Source organism: Anolis carolinensis, chromosome 1, assembly GCF_035594765.1.
Source record: "Anolis carolinensis isolate JA03-04 chromosome 1, rAnoCar3.1.pri, whole genome shotgun sequence".
Lineage (NCBI taxonomy): Eukaryota > Metazoa > Chordata > Lepidosauria > Squamata > Dactyloidae > Anolis > Anolis carolinensis.
Genome location: NC_085841.1, coordinates 367603805 through 367627290, shown reverse-complemented (window position 1 = coordinate 367627290; position 23486 = coordinate 367603805). Strand labels below are relative to the sequence as shown.

At 42.3% G+C, this 23486-nt stretch overlaps 1 protein-coding gene and 1 non-coding gene across 2 annotated transcripts; both read left to right on the top strand.

The window, feature by feature from the left end:
• The first annotated feature begins 1353 nt into the window (after positions 1–1353).
• On the top strand, positions 1354–22412 carry LOC134292344 (cytochrome P450 2C19-like). The gene is made up of 10 exons (XM_062968737.1): positions 1354–1505; positions 2034–2275; positions 6804–6966; positions 8287–8436; positions 9600–9760; positions 14186–14362; positions 16430–16571; positions 17602–17789; positions 18344–18485; positions 20013–22412. The coding sequence occupies exons 2-10, from the start codon at positions 2093–2095 to the stop codon at positions 20192–20194; spliced, it is 1488 nt and encodes a 495-aa protein (XP_062824807.1). The 5' UTR covers positions 1354–1505; positions 2034–2092; the 3' UTR covers positions 20195–22412.
• On the top strand, positions 20566–20648 carry mir5459 (microRNA mir-5459). Its single transcript, NR_130060.1, has one exon. It is a non-coding gene; the product is annotated as a microRNA mir-5459 (primary transcript).
• Positions 22413–23486: the final 1074 nt, after the last annotated feature.

Here is a 23486-nt window from a genome sequence, read left to right as displayed (position 1 = left end):
ACTTTCTTTTCTTTTTTTGGGGAAATTATTTTATTTATTATTGGACCCGAACAATCATATATATAATCAGTCAATATACATTCAAAATATGAAATGTGTCTAGAGCTGTATTCAAATGGCAACCTGTGCAAAATAAGTGTAACATACTTTACCAATAACTCGATTTCAAGACATTTTCAAAGCAAAATCCATGCAAACTATTCCTAACTAGAGTTATTGGTTACTATGTTTTAGGAAAAACTGTTTCCATCTGGATAATAACAATAGTGCCACCAGCTATTTCTCTCTCTCCCCCCCCCATATATCATATGCAAAAATCGTAAAATATTTAAAAAAAAGAAAAGAAAGAAACTCCTTACAAGGCAGGGAATATATCTCCATGATCAAGAGAATTTCAGAATATGTCTATACACATTATGATATCACATTAATAAAAATAACCCCCTAAGATTGGGAACAGGCAATAAAATATTGCCTTGTGATTTGAGCTTCCTAACTGTTTTACATACAGAAGTATGGATAGCTATAAAAACCCAATTTGCATAAATTGAAAGATGTATAAAATCATCATCAAATGTTTCATTAACATTATTCCAACATATTTAACCTTTTCAGGAATCACTTATTTCTAAGTTTGTAACATTCCAGCTTGTCAAAATAGCATTATGTATTTCTTTTTCTTTAAATATTGTTTTCCTTTCCTTCTCCTTTTTGTTCTTTTTCCCTCCTTTCCCTCCTTTCCTTTTTTTTCTCATGTCAGGAGCAACCTAAGTCACTTCTGGTGTGAGAGAATTGACCGTCTGCAAGGACGTTGCCCAGGGGACGCCCAGAGGTTTTGATGTTTTACCATCCTTGTGGGAGGCTTCTCTCATGTCCTTGCATGGAGCTGGAGCTGATAGAGGGAGCTCATCCACGCTCTCCCCGGGTGGGATTTGAACCTGGCAGCCTTCAGGTCAGCAACCCAACCTTCAAGTCACAAGGCTGTAATCCACTATGGCCCCAGGGGCTCCTCTTCCTTTCCTTGACAACTACACATAACCACAACTTTATTCTTGTCCTCTGCTGACCTTTTCCATCTTCTAAAGAGGAGTCATTTCTCCAACCTGAGTGTTCCCTCAAATTGATTTCCCTTCCTTCCTTCCATCCCTGTTTTCTATTTCACTTTTTGTCAGCCTGGCTCTCCCCAACTTGCAGCCTCGGTAGAGCAAAGGGCTTGGCCAGTGGCCACTGCCAAGGGAAAGGAGGTGGAGGCGGAAAGAAGGAAGACCATAAAAGGAAGAGAGCGAGAGAGAGAGAGAGAGAGAGAGAGAGAGAGAGAGAGAGAGAGAGAGAGAGAGAAAGAGAGGAAGCTGGAGAAGGAGGGTCCAGGGCAGGGAAATGTATTGCATGCAGAGAGAATCAAAACTTGGGGAAGAGCCAGGGGGAGAGGGATAAAGACATACAGGATTTCACAAGAGAAAGGGAATGTGAAGAACGGAGAAAGATGCTGCTTTTCCATGGTTGTGGTAAGCCTTACCAGCTCTGGAGGGGGTCTCTTTCTTTTGGGGCTTCACAGATTTGTAGGGTGCACTTTTGGGTTTGGCAGGCCAGTTGTGGCATTAACACACCTTCTACCCCCACAGCCATAAGCACCGTGGGCATTCCTGCAAGCCTGGGCACATTCGTTCTCACACACTTTGCAGATCACTCTCCATTCACCTAGTGAATGTTTGCACAGTCTATGATTGCCTTTGTATTTGCTCGCAGTGTTCCTTAATCTGTGTGCCTTTAAGGTGTGGGAGGGAACTTGGCTGCTTCTTTCTGTGAGAGATCAACCCTTCTGCTCAGGCCCTTCCCTTCAGAAACGGGCACCAGAAGGGCTGCGTAGTTGCCCGAAAAGTCAAGGACACTCATAAAAGGAAGAGAGAGAGAACAAGGACCAAAGTGCAGAAGTGTGCATTGCCAAATGATAAAAAGACTAGCCAACATTAATTAGGAAAAAATAATCTAAACTTGCTTTGGTTAATATTAACTTCCCCTGTGCTTTCCAACAGAGTGAACTAAAACTTCTCTGCTCCTGAATTCCGGTCCACTTGTACTTTTTGCCGCCGGGATGGAGCCCTTGGGGATGTCCACCATCCTCCTGGTCGTCTGCATTTCCTGCCTTCTTCTTTCTGCCGTCTGGAAAAGGGGGGCCCAGGGGAAGGGCAAAATGCCCCCCGGCCCCACTCCGCTGCCCCTCATTGGGAACGCCCTGCAGCTGAAGGGCAAGTCCTTGGACCAGGCGCTCTGCAAGGTCAGTGGAAGGAGGAGGGCCACCTTCTCCTCTCTGTCTGAGGACAATGGGTGCCCTGCTTCATTTCAGGGGGGGGGGGGTGCTTGGGATTTTGCTGCAGGAATTCTGGGATTTGTCAGGCTACTAAACACACAGAAACGGAAAGGGAAGATGAGGAAGAATGTCTATACTGCAAGCTGAAGTCATAGAATGATAGACTCCTAGAGTTGGATGAGAACTAGTGGGCCATCCAGTCCAGCCCCATTCTGTCAAGAAGCAGGAAAATTTCATTCAAAGCTCCCCCGACAGGTGGTCATCCAGCCTCTGCTTAAAAGGAGCCTCCACCCCCCCCCCCCAAGTCTGTTGGTAGGATAGGGATCCAAAGCATATGTGCATGTTTTTTTTTCCACACTGCACAATTCCAGTTCAGTGCGACAGCTGCTTCCTGTGGACTCTCACGTTTCATAGTTCGGGAAGAAACAAGACCTTTCTGACTGAGAGTTCGAAATTTCCCTCCCTGAACTATCATGCCCAGGACTGCTTAGCAAAGGCCCACAACCATTGAAGTGGAATGATAGCAATGCAATTGTAAGGCATCGTGTTAGGCTGTGAAATACATTTTGGTCGCTCCAAGTAGTTCTCGGCATTTAAAAAAATACACATTTGATTTCGGCACGGCATGTTTTGACTCAAAATACTAGTTATTAGGCATGTGCGAATTAATCGGAATCGTCGTAAATCGGATTAAAATCGTATTTAATCCAATTTACGAATGGGGTTCCGACGCGTGTTAGCGCAATGGATTTAACCCGCTATTTTGAAGCATTGGAGCCAATTCATTCAATGGGCTTGTAAATATGATCGGATATATGAGGAAGCATTTTGGATGCAACCCATCTTGGTTTTCAGGGAGGAGCAGCCTAGCCTGGGCTTGCCTCCCTGACCAATCCTTGTACACATTCATGCAAGGGGAGGGGTTTGGACATCCTCCCACAAAAGCGCCTGCTGCCAGCCACTTGGCTCATTCTTGCTGGGGAGTTGGAGTGGGAGAGGGTGGCTGCAGGCTTCCTGCTGGCTGGTCTTTTGCTGTGTGACTCACTGCCTGCCTGCCTGGCCTGGCCTCTGTTGTTGGAAGAGGCACTGGGCACTCGGCAGCCATTGAAAGAAAAACTCTATTTTTAAGAAAGAAGAAATGGCATTTTTGGGGGTGCGGTGGGAAAGGGGGTAGTTGTTTTTTCTTTTAAAATTCTTAAATAAAGAAGTAAAAGAAAAACATTTATTTTTTGAGAAAAAAAGAGTGTTGGTAGGGTGAAAGTGCTTCTTTTAAATATCTGATGCATTTTATTTTAAAATCAAGCAGGTAGAAGAAGCGATGTTTTTTTTTTTTTTAAGTGGGTGTTGGTGGTATAGGGGAAAGGGCTTATTTTATGTTTGTTTGTTTGTTTGTTTGGCCTTCTCTAGGCACTGCATGTCCCATCACTCACTGAAACAAAATCAGCTGGAGTCCCCAAATCTGGGGACCCCAGCAAAGTTACACATAGCTGAATCCTTTGGATTCAAGCAAGGCCCTCTCTTCGTTTGTGTGTTTGTTTCCTTGGCCTCCTCAAGGCACTGTGTGTCCCATCATTCACAGAAACCCTCTCTGCTGGAATAGATTCTCTAAGTCTGGGGACCCCAGCCACGTTACACATAGCCGAATCCTTCTTTGGGTTCAAACCCTCTGGGTTCAAGTCACAAACTCTCAGCCCCAAAAAACCCTGTGAAACAGGAAACAACACTTTCCAACCAGGAACAGATTTCCTTATTCAGAGGCCGATGGACATCTGTCAGGTGTAGTTTGATGGTGTGCTATGATTTCTGTTTCTGATTGATATCTGTCACTTCCTAATTGGTTCTGTCACAAAAACATGGGAAAACTTTATTACACTGCCAAAACTTTGTCTCTGCACAAGGGACATGTTGCTATGATAGCACAATACCGTTTGCTGGGTGTCCACCAATTGACAGAGTTTCAGCCACAAAAACAAAGTTTCTGAGGTAGAACAACAACTTTCAAAGTAAAGACAATCCAATGAAACAGGAAATAAAACTTTCAAACCAGGAACAGATTTCTGCAATTTTTTAATTTTTTTATATATATATAAACTATGAAAATTTGCTAAAACTCAGAGGATAAGAGAAACGTTATGAAATTTGATGAGCTAACAGTGGTAAATGTGTTCTACCACTGTAGCAAGTTTTATCGGGATAGCTCAAAAATAAGGGTGGGTGAGTCCCCTAAAGTCCCCCCCCCCCGTGCTGTTTTTTGCTATTGCACACCCGCCATTAACAAATTAATTACAAATATTCTGAAGTTTTGGAAAGTTTTAATATTTTTTTGCTTCAAAATTTGAAATTGACTTTAGAAAAGAAGCGCCAGTGCCCCCTACTTTTTAACAGAGTTTAGAACCATTTTTTCCTGGATCATACATTTCTATACTGGTCGTTTTGTGGAGATCCATGTTGATAAGTGATGTTATAGTTTTGTGGAGATCCATGTTGATAAGTGATGTTATAGTTTCTTGATGAAGAAGGCTTTAAAGAAGAAGGTTTTTAAGGTCATGTCAGGGGCTGCTGTGGTTTTTAATTTTGAATATGTTTTTATGGATTTTAACCATAACATACCAATGGTATTTAATTCTGTTTTAATGTAGAGTTACCTTGAGATCTTTGCCCATGGAGCAGATGAGGTTTATGTCCTGTATTGTATACAGATCACCAGGTCATAAACTTATTTATGTTGGGAAGTTATGTAAGAAATAAATGCAACCTTTGCCCATATTGGCAATGGAGATCTAGCAAAGAATATCTCATTGATTTGGTTTAGATGCTGAGAAACTCTTCATTAAAGGAGGGTGTGGCAAACTCTCCTGAGGATAACTTGCCTGGACCCAGAAGTGTATGAGCAGTTTTGCCTGGCTGCAAATATCTTACTGGGCAAAGTTCATGGGAACTGGGCAACTTCAGTTGTTCTTCTAAGGAGGAACATAGGTAATCATGTTCACCCCCAAGTCTTTTGGACTGTGGGGGGTACCCAAGAGTCCATTTTACCTTACATGGAACTCAGGGTGAGATCATTAGAGCTTTGGGGTGCTGTACTGTCAATATTCTGGTGTCACTCCACTCTCCTTCTCAATCCTGTCAGAGCCAGCTGGGGACATGAAGGTGTTGGCCCAGTTCTGGAGGCTGCAATGAACTTCATGGGGCCACCAAAATATCCTGAGCCTAGAACTTGATAGGACAGGGAAAAAATGGAATGGTGTTTTCAGGTGCAAGTAATGAATTTTCAAAATTTGGTAAACAGGATTGGATAAATAGACACACACCCCTCACCCTGAGGAATTATGTACAATGGCTTGGGTGTCCTCCTCAGATCATCTTTCTCATTGGACACCTGGATGGTCAGTTGCCCAGGAATCCCTTTTACCGGTTTCCCAGTTGCTGCCTTCCCTAGACAGAGGGAACCTCACCACAGTAACTTTGAGATTCGTCTACTGTGTGGAGATTTGTAAAAGGCACCATGATGTAATAGGTTGACTGGAAAGACATGTGTCAGCAGCTGATTGGCTTGAAAGAGGTGCATTTTATAAAAATGTATCCAAAAACCCAGTCAACGTTATCAAAGGCTTTCTCAGCATCTAATGCCAGCTGGTTTTCATTATGTTTCTCCAAGAATTGCTCCCTGAGTATTACCGTGTTTCCCCGAAAATAAGACAGTGTCTTATATTAATATTTGCTCCCAAAGATGCGCTAGGTCTTATTTTCAGGGGATGTCTTATTTTTCCATGAAGAAGAATTCACATTTATTGTTGAACAAAAAAATTGAACATTTATTATGTACTGTACAGTAGTTGTCATCACAAACCAGCATAACCAGACAAACTGTGAATCCTATCAAAGATTTCTTGTTACTGCCATTATTTCTATGTATAACAATCTATGGTATGTACATTTATCGATCCTGCGTGCTCTGGTGTTCTGTTCGGCGGGCATGTTTCCAAACAAAAACTTTGCTAGGTCTTACTTTCGGGGGAGGCCTTATATTTAGGAATTCAGCAAAACCTCTACTAGGTCTTATTTTCTGGGGATGTCTTATTTTAGGGGAAACAGGGTAGTAGTGCTGATATCACTGTCATTTTGGCTTCAACTAAAAACAAAGCTCTTTGCTAAATGAGGCCTGTTTGATTCAATTCAAATCCCTACATCCTTTATCATTTTAAATAGTCTTAAACTGTTTATACTATCTTGTTTTCATTTTATCAGAAATGTCCCACTTTTTCTGGAGAAGAACTTCTGCATGTAAAAAAAGCACACACAGGCTTGCAGCTATGTCGCAATTGTTCAAATGATAGCAGTCTCTTCTAGGTTTGCGTTCACATACAGGCAGAGCAACATATGCAGGTCCACCTCCTCCGTTGTCTTCTTGCGGCATGATGCATCTTTTCCAAATGTGTTACCCTATTGCTCATGTGACCACCTGAAGTATGCCTCTTACTTTGTTTTCCCACAGATCGGTGAGGAGTACGGCCCTGTGTTTACACTTTACTTGGGGATGAATCCCGCTGTGGTGCTGCATGGCTATGAAGCCATTAAAGAAGCATTGATTGACCATGGCAATGATTTTGCTTCCAGGGCAATAATACCATTGGTAGAAAAAACGAGTGAAGGGAAAGGTAGGCAGCACTGATTTAATGTTTGCAGGTGGTGTCAAGGTTCAGATTCCCTCTTAGTTGTGGAAACCCACTGTGTTATTCTGGGAAAGTCATATGGCTTACCTAAATAAATAAATACTCATTTTAATATAATGGATCCCCATCATGAATCACTGATTGATATAGATAGATGATAGAAGATAGATAGATGATAGATGGATGATAGATGATGACAGATTAGATAGATAGATAGATAGATAGATAGATAGATAGATAGATAGATAGATGATAGTGGGTCTTGCTATACTTACTTTGAAATGTCCATAATTCACAAATATTATTTTCCTTCAATGGATGTGAATCCCTCTACAGATCTTACGTCCATTATGGTAATGTCCTATTGTGTGCAAATATAGAGATGCGTCCTAAGGTAAAGCTGCACAAGATGTAAAGGTGCAGTCCTTGTGAACATATGAAGCCCAATGAAAAGCCTTCTTGTAATGGGTGAAATGGGCCTTGTCACCAAAAGCCCATGTTCCTTCTTATACCTACTGCTGTTTATTTATTATTATTTATTTATTAGAATATTTATATCCCGCCCTTCTCACCCAATAGGGGACTCAGGGCGGCATACAATAAAAGACATATATAAAATTGTACAATAAATTGTGAATCAATTGAAAAGTTATTAATTTACATCAGACATTCATAAAAACACTTATAAAATACAGATGGGCATGTTCGGGTTTAAAAGACTGGGTCTGTCAATTGAGTTCCAGCAAACATAATAATAATTAGTGCTGCTAATTGTTATTCGAAAGCCTGGCCCCACAACCAAGTTTTAACCTTCCTACAGAAGGATAGGAGGGAGGGAGCCTGCGTGACTTCACTGGAGAGGGTGTTCCATAGGCGGGGAGCCACCACTGAAAAGGCCCCGTCTCTCGTCCCCACCAGCCGCACCTGTGTGGCTGACGGGACCATGAGCAGGGCCTCATCCGACGATCATACACTTCGAGGTGGGTCATAGCGGGGGACACGTTCAGACAGATAAGCTGGGCCAGAACCGTTTAAAGAAGCATGGCCAGAAAGCCATCTTTCTATATAATTAACTTCAGATTCTTAGGGTTAGTGCAGATTTGGACCATGGTTCCTGAGTTGGGATTCCAGGTGACCAGAAAGTGATGAAAGACACCTCCAAATACATAGAAACTAGTTGAGACACAGCAAATGTCTCCCATCCCCAGTCTAAAGTGAAGTGAAGATCCATGTGTGTTTTGCCATTCCCCTTCACCTTGACCATTCCTACTCTCCCATCATGGCCTCTTCTTTCACCTGTTGCAGGGATCATATTCAGCAATGGGGAACGCTGGAAACAGATCCGGCGTTTTACCTTGACCACCCTCCGCAACTTTGGGATGGGGAAGAAGAGCATCGAGGAGAGAATCCAGGAAGAAACCCAGTATCTCCTGGAACAATTCCATGACACAAAGGGTAAGTGGGATCTATTGGCCAGCCTCATCCCCATTGACATATTCTTTGAACTTTCCAGGAGATTCCTCTTGCAATGTCTTGGTGAAAGGCTCTAAATTCAAACTCTCACATGCATCTTAGTTTTATAGGTCTTCTAGGTACAGGGTTAGGGACTTCCCCTCCTGCTCACCCAAAGTCCTGGAATTTCTCATCTGGAGGTTGAACATTCTGTGGTTTGGTCTTTTCTGGAAGGCTTTGAGCTTCAAATATTCTAAACCCAGATGCTCAGATGTTCTACATTCTTAAAAAGTTGGAGGGAACTTGGGCAAGTATGACTTTTTAAGGCCAGTTTTCAAAATGGATAACCATCAGCTCAACAATCATTTTCAGTAAAGGTGGTTTCCACCATTTCTGACTCCTTGATTTCACATGTCAGAATGTGGACTTCAAAGGGATGGGAGAGGACAAAAAGGGGACCATGCAGCTTCCAAGACTCAGAAGGAACAAGAGAGGTTCTCCAAATACAATGAACCCAGAATTTGTGGTCAGCAGAGGTCAACCATGGCCAAAAAGAATCAGCAATGTCACACATACCACAGTCTATGTAGAATTGAAGTTGTATAGAATTGGGAATGGTCCCAGACATGACTTTTGGACTCCTGCATTCAACCACAGGTGAATGAAGGAATCCCTATGGAAGGTCTGAAGCCTCCCAGTCTGAAGCCTCCCAGAACATGAGACTGTTTTGCCCGCTGCTAGCAATGGGTGGAAGGTTTCTGTCCAACCAGGGCCAACCCAATCCACAGGGCCTGAAACAGCTTCCAGACTGGGACAGACTGGATCTAAAACATGATCCCAGGGATATATGTATATAAAATAAATATAAAAATCAAACAATTAAAGATAATTAATCAGAATTTGCAAGGCTTGCCAAACATAAGATTTTTATTATTACGAAGTACCCCTGAAGCATGTTCTGCAGAGTCTTCTGGAAAGGCTACACAGCAGATCTCAGTAAATATCAAAAACATCCACTAACATTAGGAAAACCCTTCCTGTGGCCAAATTTTTCAGGACCCCAATATTAAGCTAAATGGGCCCCATTTGGGGTTGGGGCTCACAGTTTAAAGAGTTGGGATCTAAGAGATGGACTGAAACAGGATGATCCTTTTTTGTCCTTCCAGGGAAACCCTTTGACCCACGAAAGCTCTTCGGCTGTGCTACCTCCAATGTCATCTGTTCCATTGTCTTTGGGAAGCGCTACGAATACAACGACAAGAGGTTTCAAACCTTGGTAGCCATAACAGATGAGAACACTGAGCTTTTTAACTCTGGTTGGGGACAGGTAGGCCCCTTTCCTTCCTAGCTGGTGACATTTTCCATTTAGGAGCCATCTACACTGACTGTTTAATGCAGGTTCAAGTAATCCAGAATATGACCACTGGAAAAGCCCACTGCATTGCACTATGAACCTGTTAATCCAACACAAGCAAAGTCAAGGGAAAGTCTGAAATGTGTCCCTTAATGTTCATCAGCAAGCTCCAATATAAATCACATCATATGGTGACATTACAAACTCCACAGAATGCAAACTGCACATGTACATTCTGGAAAGAAGTTGAAAAAAAATTCTCCAAGACTGTCAAGCCATGAGATAAGCCTCTGTGATCTCCATCTGTGATCATGTTTTCTGGCATTTCTCATTTAGGAGCCATCTACACTGAACATTTAATGCAGTGCACTTTGAATCTTTTAATTCTGTTGGGAATCTTTTTTATTTATTTATTTTATTTATTAAACTTGTATACCACTACTCCCAGTTTGGCTTGGAGCGGTTTACAGAAATAGATTAAAACAATACACTTGGCTTTAAAATAACAATAAAAACAACAATAAAAGCAACAATAAAAACAGACATAGCCCCGGGTTTTTCACCCATTGAAAGCTTGTCAGAAGAGAAAGGTTTTGCAGGCTTTCCGAAAGGCAAGTAGGTCTCGGGTGGTTCGAGTTTCAACTGGCAAGGCATTCCATAATTGAGGGGCTACAATTGAGAAGGCTCTCTGCCTAGTAGAAGACAAATGATAAGTCCATATGTTAGGGACTTCAAGCAAATTTTGGTCTTCGGACCGAAGTAATCTCTGGGGTTGGTAGGGGGATAAGCGGGCCCTCAGGTACACCGGCCCCAGACCATGTAAGGCCTTGAAAGTTAGTACCAGTATCTTGAAAGTAATCTGATACTCAATCGGCAGCCAGTGCAGCTGTTGTAGAATTGGGGTGATACGCTACCTTGCCGGCACCCCGGCGAGAAGACGAGCCACTGCGTTTTGCACCAGCTTCAGTTTCCGGATCACCGACAGAGGAAGGCCAATGTAGAGGGCGTTACAGTAGTCGAGCCTCGAGATGACCGTCGCCTGGATCACCATAGCCAGGTCGTTCCTAGATAGGTAGGGAGCCAGTCATCTATCCTGACGTAGATGGAAAAACGTGGTTAGACTCAAAATAACCCTCTTTTGGGGTGATTCCTCAAAAATACAGCAGAGTGGCAGAAGCACACTTCATAAACAGCAGAAACTTACATGTGGCTTGGAGAGGGCTTTGTTCCTCAGGATGGCAAAGGATTGCAAAGTCTCCTTGAAAGTTCAAAAATCATTTATTGAGGTAAAAAGATAGAAAAGGTTCTTGGAGCTAACTAGCTCACTAGACTAGCTACTAAGGAAGGTAAGAAGGTAAAAATAACAAAATATCTAAATAGCTACATTTTGCCAGGAGAGAGGGCAAAATGTGACCTTCTCAGGTTGAAGACAAAGGAGGAAGAGAGTCAAAATGGGACTGACCAAATGGTCGAAGCCTTGGGGCAATCAACATTCCAATAGATAGAGGAAGTTGCCTCATCCCTAAAGGATCACATTACTACAACAACAAGGTGAGGAAGAGAAGGTAAACAGGAAAGCATGAGAGGGAAAACAGCCAAGGCCTATCTAGGCATGCATGGGAACACAGAGAGGGTTCCCTCAGTCTAATCCTATCCTCTACCTAACTACTTGAGAATTGCGCAGTCCAGGATGACAACCAACAAATTCAACACAAGGAAAGTCAGGGGAAAGTCTGAAATGTGTCCCTTAATGCTCATCAGCAGGCCCTGATATAAACCCCATCACGTGGTGACTTTAACTCTACAGAATGCAAATTGCTGATCTGCCCATACATATTCTGGAGGGAAGATGAAAACATATATTCTCCAAAACTGCAGAATCTGGAACTGGTTCAGAGGCCAGCCTCTGTAATCTCCATCTGGATCTCAAACTGGTTCCAGAGTTTACAGTCTAATAATCACAGAATGATGTTTCTGCAATGCCAGTTTCTTCAATGACAGTTTCAAATTGATCTAGGTGTATTATGTATTATGTATTACAACATTTGTATCCCGCTCTTCTCACCCAACAGGGGACTCAGGGCGGCTTACAATAAAACACATTTATATAAAAATATAAAATGCAATACAAGTCAATTAAAATTAATTAACTAAATTAATTACAACAACATTCATAAAAATACAGTGATAAATAAACAGATGGGCGCAATCTGGTCTAAAAATACGAGTCTGTCAGTTGAGTTCCAGCACACATAATAATAATTAATGCTGCTATTGTTGGTGGCCAGTGTAGATTGGCCCTCTGTTTGCACCTTTTGTATCACTGTGGCCACAGCGGTCGTTGATATAAGACGGATGGAGGAGGGCAGATCCATGACCCTGGGCATTTACTTCCTAAATGGGGTTGTTGCATTAAAAATAGGAAAAAGAGATGCAATAAATTGCCATTGAGCTCTCATCTCATGAGGGAATCTGTACCCAGAAAGCAGAGGACATCTTCCACTTTGCCCAGTGATTCTTGGTTTCCAATCCCAGACTCCTAGAGTTGGAAGAAGTTCCTAGATCATACAGGATCATCCAACTCTCTTCTACCAGGCAGGAAGATGCAGTTGAAGCACTCCAAATAGATGGGCATCAAGTCTGTGTTAGAAACCTCCAGCAAGGACATTCCCCACACTCATTTCATTGCTAATCCTCAGGAGGTTCTTCCTGATGCGGTGTCGATTGTGAACTTTCTTTTTCGTACAACCTACGTTAAGTAGAACTATTTTTGTACAAATCTGTTTTAAAAAAGAAAAGATTATTTATGCAGCGACCCCGAAGGCAGTGGCCAATGTTTTGATTTGGGTTTGAGTTTGCCATGTTCTTGAGGTAAAGACTGAGGTGGGCTCTCTTTTCCTGGTGTTGGATCCCTTGATCCATTGCGGCTTAGTCTCTAGAGTCTCGCAACCTGAGAAAGAATACTACCTGTAAGGATCCTCTGAGGACATTAATAAGAAGGCAGAGCCTCATCCCAAGTAAACAGTGGGGACATTAAGATTACTTGAAGAAGCATCGAAACTGACATTATACCCGGGAAACCAGTTGTAATCACCCCCGGCACCTTAGATCACCTGACCATCCCTTGTACCCACCAACGGATCAAATTCATCACTTAAGATAACAACCGATTTCTCAAACCCTGAAACAGATCGATGAACTACTTTGATTTGAAACTACTCTACGTTGGTATCATCATATACTTTTATTCCAGCTGCACAATTGACTCTACTTTATACTTCAGCATTGCTTGAGAAAGTGATCAAGACGTCAGTAAGACTTTGTTTGATTTCTACTCTTTATTTGTCAAGACTGGAGTTATAATTTGAGACTGCAAAAGTTTTAAAGGAATACTTATGTAAAGTGTTACTAAAGTATACATATGAACTGTACAAACCCAGTTGGATAAAAACTCCAGCAGCATTTGTGAACATTATCAAGACGTTTAAAAATTTTTTTGTTGGGTTTCATTTACCTTATGTGTCAAGACTGAGAGTAAAACCTGAAACTGCAACAGGTTTATAGGTATACTTATGTGAAGTGTTGCCAATTTATACATTTATGTTAAGAGTTATACAATTTCAGTTGCATAATAATATAATTATTGGATACTTAATTTAGAATATACATTGCTTTTTTGGAACAAATTCTGCAAATAGATTAACACAAATACAGTAGTCTCTCACTTATCCAAGCTAAACAGGCCGGCAGAAGCTTGGATAAGCGAATATCTCGAATAATAAGGAGGGATTAAGGAAAAGCTTATTAAACATCAAATTAGGTTATGATTTTACAAATTAAGCACCAAAACATCATGTTATACAACAAATATGACAGAAAAAGTAGTTCAATACGCAGTAATGTTATGTTGTAATTACTGTATTTATGAATTTAGCACCAAAATATCATGATGTATTGAAAACATTGACTACAAAAATGGCTTGGATAATCCAGAGGCTTGGATAAGTGAGGCTTGGATAAGTGAGACTCTACTGTAGTTGGATATACAACAGGGACAGGGTTATGGTTTATCACTGACTTCGTTTAAATCCAGTTCAGACTTAAGTAGGTAGTCATCACAATCCCTTTCTTATACAAGTTGGATACGAGTTGGTGTTACAGATTGGATATATAAAAGATTATATTACTATAGAAATAAAACTTACTAATATAGAACTCATAAATTATTACTTTAAACTATATTATATACCATACTTTTTCTTTTTCCGTTTCACTGTTAGTCTCTAGAGTCACAGAACACCAGCTTGACTTCTCCTCCATGTGACATCCTTTCACATCTTTCAACCTGGCTGTGATGTCCCCTCTTGACACATGCCTATCTCTCACCTTATATTCCAGCTCTACAATACCTTCCCTGCTCTGATGGAATGGATCCCAGGGCCCTTTCAGCACCTGATGCAAAGCTGTGTCACATGCAGAGAATTCATTCTGGAGGAAGCCAAGGAGCACAGGGCTACTCTGGACCCCAGCTCGCCTCGAGATTTCATTGACTGCTTCTTTATCAGAATGGATCAGGTAAGGGAGAGTCATGGAATCCGCAAGCAGATCCTTGCGTTGGAGCCATCCTCTAAGCACTGCACTGTCATATATCTGCTCCAGATTTCAGGTGAGAATTTCCGAGGACATCTCCAAAGTAATGGGCCTAACCCCATAGGGAGACTATTTGCAGCCCCTTCGTCCTGAGACATACCACCCCATGATGGAGGGGGGTCTTTTGGGAAAGTCTTTCCTTCATCTGTTCCATCTATTAAACTTGAAAGGAGATATGTCAAGTCCAAGGTTTTCCAAAAGTACCATCTCCCATTTGATTCTAAAAGCAGGGCCATGCCTAATAGTTTGATGGAAGACCACCAAGGAACAGCAAAGCTGGAAGCTAAATTTCAAAGAAAGGCAATGACACACAGACATTTCTGAGCATTTTCTGCTTAGAAATCCTGGATGTATGAATGTCTACAATCCAAGGGACAAAAAGTTACTAAATTGAGAAGGGTGGTAGGAGGGGAGAGTATAATCAAATATGAATATTGTATAGATATTTGGAGGTATTGTATTGGTTCATGCAAAGAAAAGAAAAAGAAAACCTGGCTGTATGGGGTCACTGAAGTTGGCAGGTGACTTGAAGCCCACATCTACATCCACACCTCACGGCATCACCTGGGGGATGTTCATCTCTAAGAATGCGCATGTGTATCATGAAAATATGATGTGCAGATTTGATAATGTGGATTTGATATGTGTGGATATGAATGGAACTGTATGGAAGGAAGGAAGGAAGGAAGGAAGGAAGGAAGGAAGGAAGGAAGGAAGGAAGGAAGGAAGGAAGGAAGGGGTGCTAATAATTTTGAAGACACAATTCTAAGATTAAGGCCTGCAATGACTAACTGTCTACTTGCTGAATTGCAATTAAAACCTGCTAATGAGAACTGAAATGGTTGACCTGTAAACTGTGATAAGAAGTGTGACAGTAATAAGAGAAATGTTTGCATCTGTTTACATCTGTCAACATTTGCTGACTTGATGAACTTTTTGGGGAAAACAATGCATTTACCAACACCAATCAAGAAGAGTCAACAACTGGTCTAGGAAACTTAGACGGTGTCAGGATGGAAGATGTCTGTCAGTAATTTGCAACTTGTGGACAACATCAGCAAAATATTTCTACATAAGGAACCTTATAACAATTCAGAAAGTGTAACAGACCGAGGAGCTCTTCACCTGCCATGCTCTGTAGAGATGGTGCATGGGAATGTCAAATCTGCTATGGAAAAGCAGGAGTCTGGTCACTTTGGGGCCTCCTTTTCTCAAGGGAAGAGGAAGACTGCATTTTGAAGTCATTTTATGTTGCAGAGAGTCAGTTTAGAGATCTGAACCTTGACATTGTTCTTAGGGGAAGAGGATGCATTTGGGCGTTTTGGAAGTATTAGAAAAGTGGCAGATTTGCAAGGAAGCAGTCTGGCCTAAGAGGTGTTCTTCATGGCAGAAGAATGGAAAGATGGTGATGTATGCATGAGGATGAATGCATGTACATGTGTGTGAATGCGGAATAAAAAGGTAATCCCTCTTTGTTTGATTGTTATCCAATATAACTGTAGGTTTGTGAATACAAAGGAGTTACATAGAATCTGTATGTCTATACGTCCACTGTTGTCCTTTGGGTAAAAGTTCTATAAAGTTCTGATATACCCTCTCACACTGAAATTACAATAAAAAGAACCTATGCTTTAAAGTTATAGAAAAACTAGTCATGAAATGTGTATGTGTGTGAAAGCCATGGGATCAAGGCTAATGGAAGATCATACATTGTGGAGCTATGTCTGCCTCTCCTTTTCTCCCTCTGAGACCAGGGCAGTGACAGTTGGGTTGGAGAAGAGGACCTTTCATCTGCTTAGTCTGGTCTTAGTCACAATGGACCTGGGCCTGCCTCTCCTTCTCTCCCCCGAGACCAGGGCAGCAGATCTGGAAGGAAGGGAGAGGTCCTGTTATCCTGAGGACTCAGCCAGGGAACGGCTTCCATTGGCATTTCCCAGAGTTCACTACACACAGTTGAACTAATTCAACTGATTGTGTTGCTTGTATCACCAGGAGAAGGACAATGAGGCCTCTGAGTTCACTATGGAGAACCTGGTCATGAGCAGCCTGGATTTGTTTGGTGCAGGAACTGAAACGACCAGCACTACGCTCCGATACGGGTTCTTGATCCTCCAGAAGTTCCCACAGATTGAAGGTAAGAAAGATGTGGAGACTTCAGGCCAACATCTTAGCTTTTGCAGATTAGCTGTGATCAGAGTCTGTAGTCTTCATTAGGCTGAAAATAGGTCCTGGAAGTTGCTGGATTTCTATTCTGGTTGAAGGCAAAAGAGTTGGGGATGCTCCAGGATAGCTGCTGTCACCAGATTCTCAACTCTTGGTTTCTCCAGGCTAATTCTGGTCCAACATTGAATTGAAAAGAGACCCAGAAAGTAGTTGCACTTCTAATTCCTGGCTTCCGATCTCTGGATTGTTGACTATTTTGAAGTTGTTTAAGGCATTAGGAAGAAGGTGTTTCTGGGCAAATGCTGCTTCGTGACCAACTGAGGGAATTTTTGAACCAACTAATTCCGCTGTTTGTGTGGAGTCCCGGCTCTTTCTGGGGATGAAGGTGGCTTTGGTGATATCGCACAGAACTGGGTATATCTTCACAACAGAGCTAGCTCAGTTTGACATCCCCTCAACAATGACAGAACCAGTATCTATGAAATAATTGACTTCTATGGGATCCTGAGATTGGTAGTGTCTTGAGGGACTATTAACTTCCACTATCATTTGGATTTCCTAGTTAAATCAAGTTAAATTGGGAACTTTAGTGCAAATGACCAAAAGAAGACCACAGATAAAGAAATCCAGAACTTATCCACCAAATTGGCTAACAGAAAGCATAACTTTGGAAAAGATCCAAGAATGTCACACTTTGAGACTCAAGTGTTGCAGCCTCAGAGGTCAGCTCAGGTAGTTGTGATAGACATAAAGATGTAGACACCCACATTTGAGGATGGTGTGATTCCACTTTTAGGTGGCATGTCTCTTTTGATGACATTTAGTACAAAACATGGAAGCTGGTGGCTTACTATGTTGGTGGGGGGGATTCACACTGATCTGGGATCCAATCCTTCCCAGAGTGTTTCTTGTTTCTTGCCGTGAGCCAGAGTTTGCATGATTTCTCTGATGTTTTCTGGATGCTTCTTTCTTGACATGGAGCCTCTTGCATCTTCTGCCAGAGAAAGTGCAAGAAGAGATTGACCAGGTGGTTGGTCGCTCCCGAATTCCCAGCACGGCTGACCGTGGACAGATGCCTTATACAGATGCCGTCATCCATGAGATCCAGAGATTCATCTCTCTTACGCCAGTGGCCCTCCCCCATTCCGTGGTCAACGACACACCGTTCAGAGGATACGTCATCCCAAAAGTGAGTTCTCTGCTTCTACTTCCAGAAGAAGACGTTCCCACAACAAAGTCATGACATTGGGAGGGGCCCTCTACTTGACATCTAATAAAACTAGAAATCCTGGTGAAATTCCAGCTGAACTATTTCTATCTTGACAATTAAGCCACTGTCTGAAAAATCTATATCCCCAACCCCACATGCACCCCAACACCCCAAAGTATTGAAATTTCCAAGCGATTACACAATGCAACACAATTTTTGTTCCTGGGTTATAAATGTCATTTCCTAATTGGTTTTGTCATTAAAAACATGGACAAAGTTTATTAAACTGCAAAAACTTTCTTTTTGTGGTACATCCTGCAACACATTTTGCTCTGGTGTTTCAGTGAGTCTCAACCAATTCAACAGAGATTGTGGCAGCTACAAAAATGAAGTTTCTGGAGTAGACCAACTACTTTCAAAGTAATGACTACACAGTTAAACAGGAAGTAATACTTTCAAACCAGGAACAGAATATTTTTTTCAAATTGTGTTACATAGTGTTGTTAGTTCTCCAAATACTGTACTCTTTTTAGGGTACCACCATCTTCCCTGTTCTGACCTCGGTGCTGCATGACGGCAAGGAATTTCCCAACCCCACGGAGTTTAACCCAGGACATTTCCTGAACCCGGATGGGACCTTCAGGAAGAGCAACTACTTCATGCCCTTCTCGGCAGGTAAGACCCTCCTTTCCCCATTGGGCAGCAGTCCAGGGATTCATGTGGCTGAGAGGCACCTTTTGGTCTTCTGAGTTGTCCATTTCTGGGAAATGAATCCTCCAGTGGTTGTGAGATATTGAACCATAGAGTCATACAGTTGGAAGAAACCACAAGGGTCAACCAGACCCACTTCTGCCATGCAGGAAATTGCTGCGGACCAAAGAGTGCTCCCAATTGGCTCTTTTTAACACTAGCCTGGAGCTATTGACCTTAATGCCATGCACACATGGAGACCAGAGTGCCAACCAAAGGATTTTAATCAGAACATAATTAATACCCCCCCTCAAAAAAAAGACCACTTTTTGGGTTTTTTTGTTTCCCCTGAAAGATGAAAAGGATCTCAAAGGTCCCTCATCCCCATCCTACCAGTGTTGAGGTATCCATTATGTCCATGTGTCATGACCCTTTTGAAATCATGTCATAAAGCTCAACGGGAGACATGAAACCAATGTATATATAGATGCCCATTTGGCTGTAACAATAAAAGGGACATCATCCCGACCATAAAAGCAGTTCAACAGTGGGACTTAGTTCCTTATTTGGCTTGGTTTCAAGATCTTCCGAGTGTGATGGAGGCTCCTTCTTTGGCTTGGTTTCAAGACCTCTGAGTATCTTGGTTACTCTTCCTTAGATATGTACCAGCTTATCAAGAGTTCCTGGACAGAGGTTTCCAGATGAGGAGGCCTGACCAAGGCAGAATAGAGCGGGGCTGTTGCTTCCCTTGGTCTGTAGACTGCACTCTGATGAGCATATCCTCCAGCTGCCTTTGTGACCCTCTTCCCTCTTTCTTCCCTCCCTCCCTCCCTCCCTTCCTTCCTTCCTTCCTGTTGTGGTAATCTCTGAGCGGTTAGACTCAATTTAACCCTCTCTGGGGGAGATTCCACCAAAATCAGCAGAGTAGCAAAAGCAAAGCTTTCAAATGCAGCAGTTACTTACACGGGGCGAGCAAAGAGAAGCCTTTGTCTATTTAGGATTGCAATGTACTGCAGAGTCTCAATAAAAGATCAAAAAGTATTTATTAAGGTAAAAAGAAATCCATTGTAGATAGAAAGGCTTGGGAGCTATCTAATCTACTCTAGACTGGTTTCTAAAGAAAAATAAGAAAGGAAAAATAACCAACATCTAAATAGCTACATCTTGCCAGGAGAGATGGCGAAATGCTTCTTGTTAGCTAGAAGAACAAAGGGAGAAGAGAGAACCAAAAATGGTTCCCACCTCATGGTCCAGTTTACTGGGGCCATAAAAGACATTCTGACCAATGAGAAGTTAGTGTCCCTAAAGATTCACATTTCTACTAACTTCAATGTAAGGGACATGACGTACACAGGATAGAGTGAAACACAGTAAAGCCTGTCTAGGCATGCTTTGGAAACAGGGAAAGGATTCCCTCAATCTAACTCTATTATCTATCTAACTACATCTAGACTTGAGTAGTCCAGGATGATTCCCAACACTTCCTTCCTTCCTTCCTGGGTCTCCTTACAGGCAAACGGATCTGCGCAGGAGAAGGCCTGGCCCGCATGGAGCTCTTCTTGTTCTTCACTTCAATCCTCCAGAACTTCAAGCTGAAGCCCCTCATGGATCCCAAGGACATTGACCTCTCACCCATGAAAGGGAGCATGAACAACCTCCCTTGGCCCTACAAGTTCTGCATTATCCCTCGCTGAAAAACTCACATCCGGTGAATTGGTATCATTCAAATCTGTACCTGTGGGAGGGTTTAACTTGCTTGTCATTAAATGTTCTTTTAACCTACTCTCCCTATTTCCCATTCTACATTGTTTTCAACTGATTTTGCATGTGGATATTCCAGGCTGAGAAGGCTGTGTCTTTGGAGTCTTCTCTCCTGGACTTTTAGGTTTGGCTTCTTAATGCTTGCTTTTCAGAGCCTTTTTTGATTCCCTGAGCCTTTGCTCATGTAAACTTAATGAATGAAGGCAACTATTATCACAGGCTTAACTTTGATTGGTGTGGTCTTTTTAGGAATCTCTAAGAATCTAGGAAATTTGTGAGCACAGAGTTGTGCTGAATAATCTCTCTGGGAATCTCTAGACCCTCCAGCAGAACTCTTATGGGGGAAATTGATCACGGAGTCCTACTGGAGGACTTAGAGATTTCTGGAGGAGCCGTCTCAGGTTAAAGTAGTAATGGTGTGTTATTCATGTTTTCCCCACATCTAGCAGGGGTTTATCTAAAGTCCTTATAGCTAAAACAACTCTGTGGAAATGTCCAGAAAACATTTGTGTCACCACCATCACCATTGCCACTCATGTATATTCATGAGATCATTGCATATATGATGGTGGGATTAGGGTGACCCATGAGTGTCCTGCAAGGGGATCTGGAGATCATGGTGAAGAGAGACCCAGTCTCCAGTTCTAAGGGAGGAATGTGCAATCAAGGATCTCATATTGCGATGCTACCATGGAGACCAGTTGGGTGATTACTAGGGGTGTGTAATTCAGGGAAAAAAAACCATGCCATTTTGGTGCCTGGTTTTTGGCTGCCACCCTGTTCCATTTTTAGGAAACTTTGCTAATTTGGGAGGGGTCTCTGTTTTCGTACCAGAAAGATTTGGTCCATTGGCACCAATGGGGAATCTTTAGAGACTTATTTTTAGGCCTATCAGCATGAAAGTCACCTCACTTGTAGGCCACAACTTCTACTGCAAGCCTGCCAAATTTTGGAACGTTTCATCAATTCACTAAGCTTTTGGAATTTTTTTGTAGGTTTTTATCATAACATTAAAAAAAAACCCACAAGAGAGGGTTCTGGGAATTAAGTCCCAAGCTCACACCACAAGTGGGGAGGAGAATGGACAGACACAGTCACCAGCTCTCTGATTGGCTGAGAAAGAAAGTGAGAAACATGCAGAGAGATATGCCTCAACCCCCATCATGCCCTGGAAGGGAACAATAGACATTGGTCTCCATTGGCCAAAAAGGTATGGATGCTCTGATCTCTTCTGGATAAGGCTTCAGCTGCCCCATGCCAGATTCATTTTCATGCATTCGGCAACCGATTCCACCAAATCACTTGAATCCAGGACACAAATATGAAGCCGTGCACATCCCTAGTGATTACTGGACTTGCAATATGGGAGTGATAGCGTGGATATTTGTGCCTACGTTTTGCTAGTTTCTGTCCCCAAAGTGGAGATGTGGACTGTGCCAAGTACTGCAGTTGAAAAGTGATAAGATAAGCAGTTGGGTAAAGAATCAAACAATGTGCGTTAATGTGCAACTAGCCAAGCAAAAGGCATAGAAAATATGGCATTGAGACAGTTCTGTCCACTTGGAAAGATAGTAAAAGGAGGAAGGGTTGTGAGGCAGTTGAGGCAGAAACCCAGATTTCGTGAGTCAGAAGGCCCATCGAGACTGGCCCAAAATGCGGAACCTGTCTCAATCCAAATGACGCCTCCAGTAAAAGCAAATTAATCTGGAGTATCCCTGGGCTTTCCCTGGTTTATTTCACATTGATTAAACATCTCACTATATCTGGATTTTTATGAAAGATCCATGTCTAATGAGGTGCTGGACATGTGGAGACAGAGTTTTGGGGTGTGGACTAGAACTCGCATGGAAGCGGATTACTTTAACCTGTTTTGGTGCTGGTTTTAGGTATGTGTGGAAGTGCCCCGAGTCTCCATCAGGTCACTTCTGAAGGGACACAAAGGTCTCCTCTCTCCTCTCAACAGGAGACACAGCCATTGGGAAAGCAGAGGGTCAAAACCACAGGATATCAGTGGAGTCTCCCCGTGGATGGACTTCCTCTTGGGACATGGGTTTAATCTACAGATTGGGTTTTAATAGCCTTTTGATTGCTGTTGTCATTTGTGTTTTATTGTTTTGTGTTCTAGTTAATTAAATGGACAATTTATCTTAAGTTATTTGCATTAAGTTATTATGTATTTGTATTTTCATTGTGTATTGTATGGCATCAAATGGCTTCCATTTCTGTTGTGAGCCACCCCAAGTCCCCACAGGGAGATGGGACGGATAAAAATAAATTGACTTGACTTGGGTTTCATGGCTGGAAACTCCTCTTTCCATCCAAGGGCTCCAGCAAGGGAGAGAAGGCACCAGAACATGGCCAAAAAGATTGGGCTCCTCACTGACCAGTCCAAGCAAATCTAGAGACAAAGGTCTATGGCAGTGGTTCTCAACCTGGGGTCCCCCAATGTTTTTGTCCTTCAACTCCCAGAAATCCTAACAGCTGGTAAACTAGCTGGGATTTCTTGGAGTTGTAGGCCAAAAACATCCGATGATCCCAGGTTGAGAACCACTGCTTTATGGGATGACCGTGCCTGGTCTCCTCATAGATTTTGATGTTTCAGATCTATACTGCCATATAACACAGTTTTAGAACGCATATTGATTGCACTGAACTGAATATATGCCAGTGTAGGCTCATATAATCCAATGCTATACAGTTAATCTGCATTCTGAAACTTCATTGTATGGCAGTGTAGATCCAGCCATAGCCATCCATTGTCTCCTTGGGATTCGTAATGTACTAGACCGAAGCAATGGAGCTGTAACCCCCCAGAATGGGGTAAAAAACACTTCATTCACGGCAAGAAGAACCATTCCCTGCTACATTAATGGACTCTATTGAAACGCCTTTGAAAAGATGTATGTCACATTTTCTGTTCACGTATAACCACCAGTATTGTGTAAGAGGCTGCTTCTTGAACAATGCATTGCACTATGAGTAACACATACCCGTTACTTTTGAGATACATTTGCTATATGAGGTAATATGCCTATGTGACCCAAGGCCATGCAGTGTCTCTCTAAACAAGATCCCCAGACTCTCTGAATTTTATGAGAAAGCGATAAAGGCCGAGATGGAAATGTCTAGCTGATTTGTTATTTTTATATGCCTTCTCATTGCTTGCTATTCAAGGCAAACATAATATGAATACATCACAGGGGTTCCTTAGTCACAAGAAGAGAT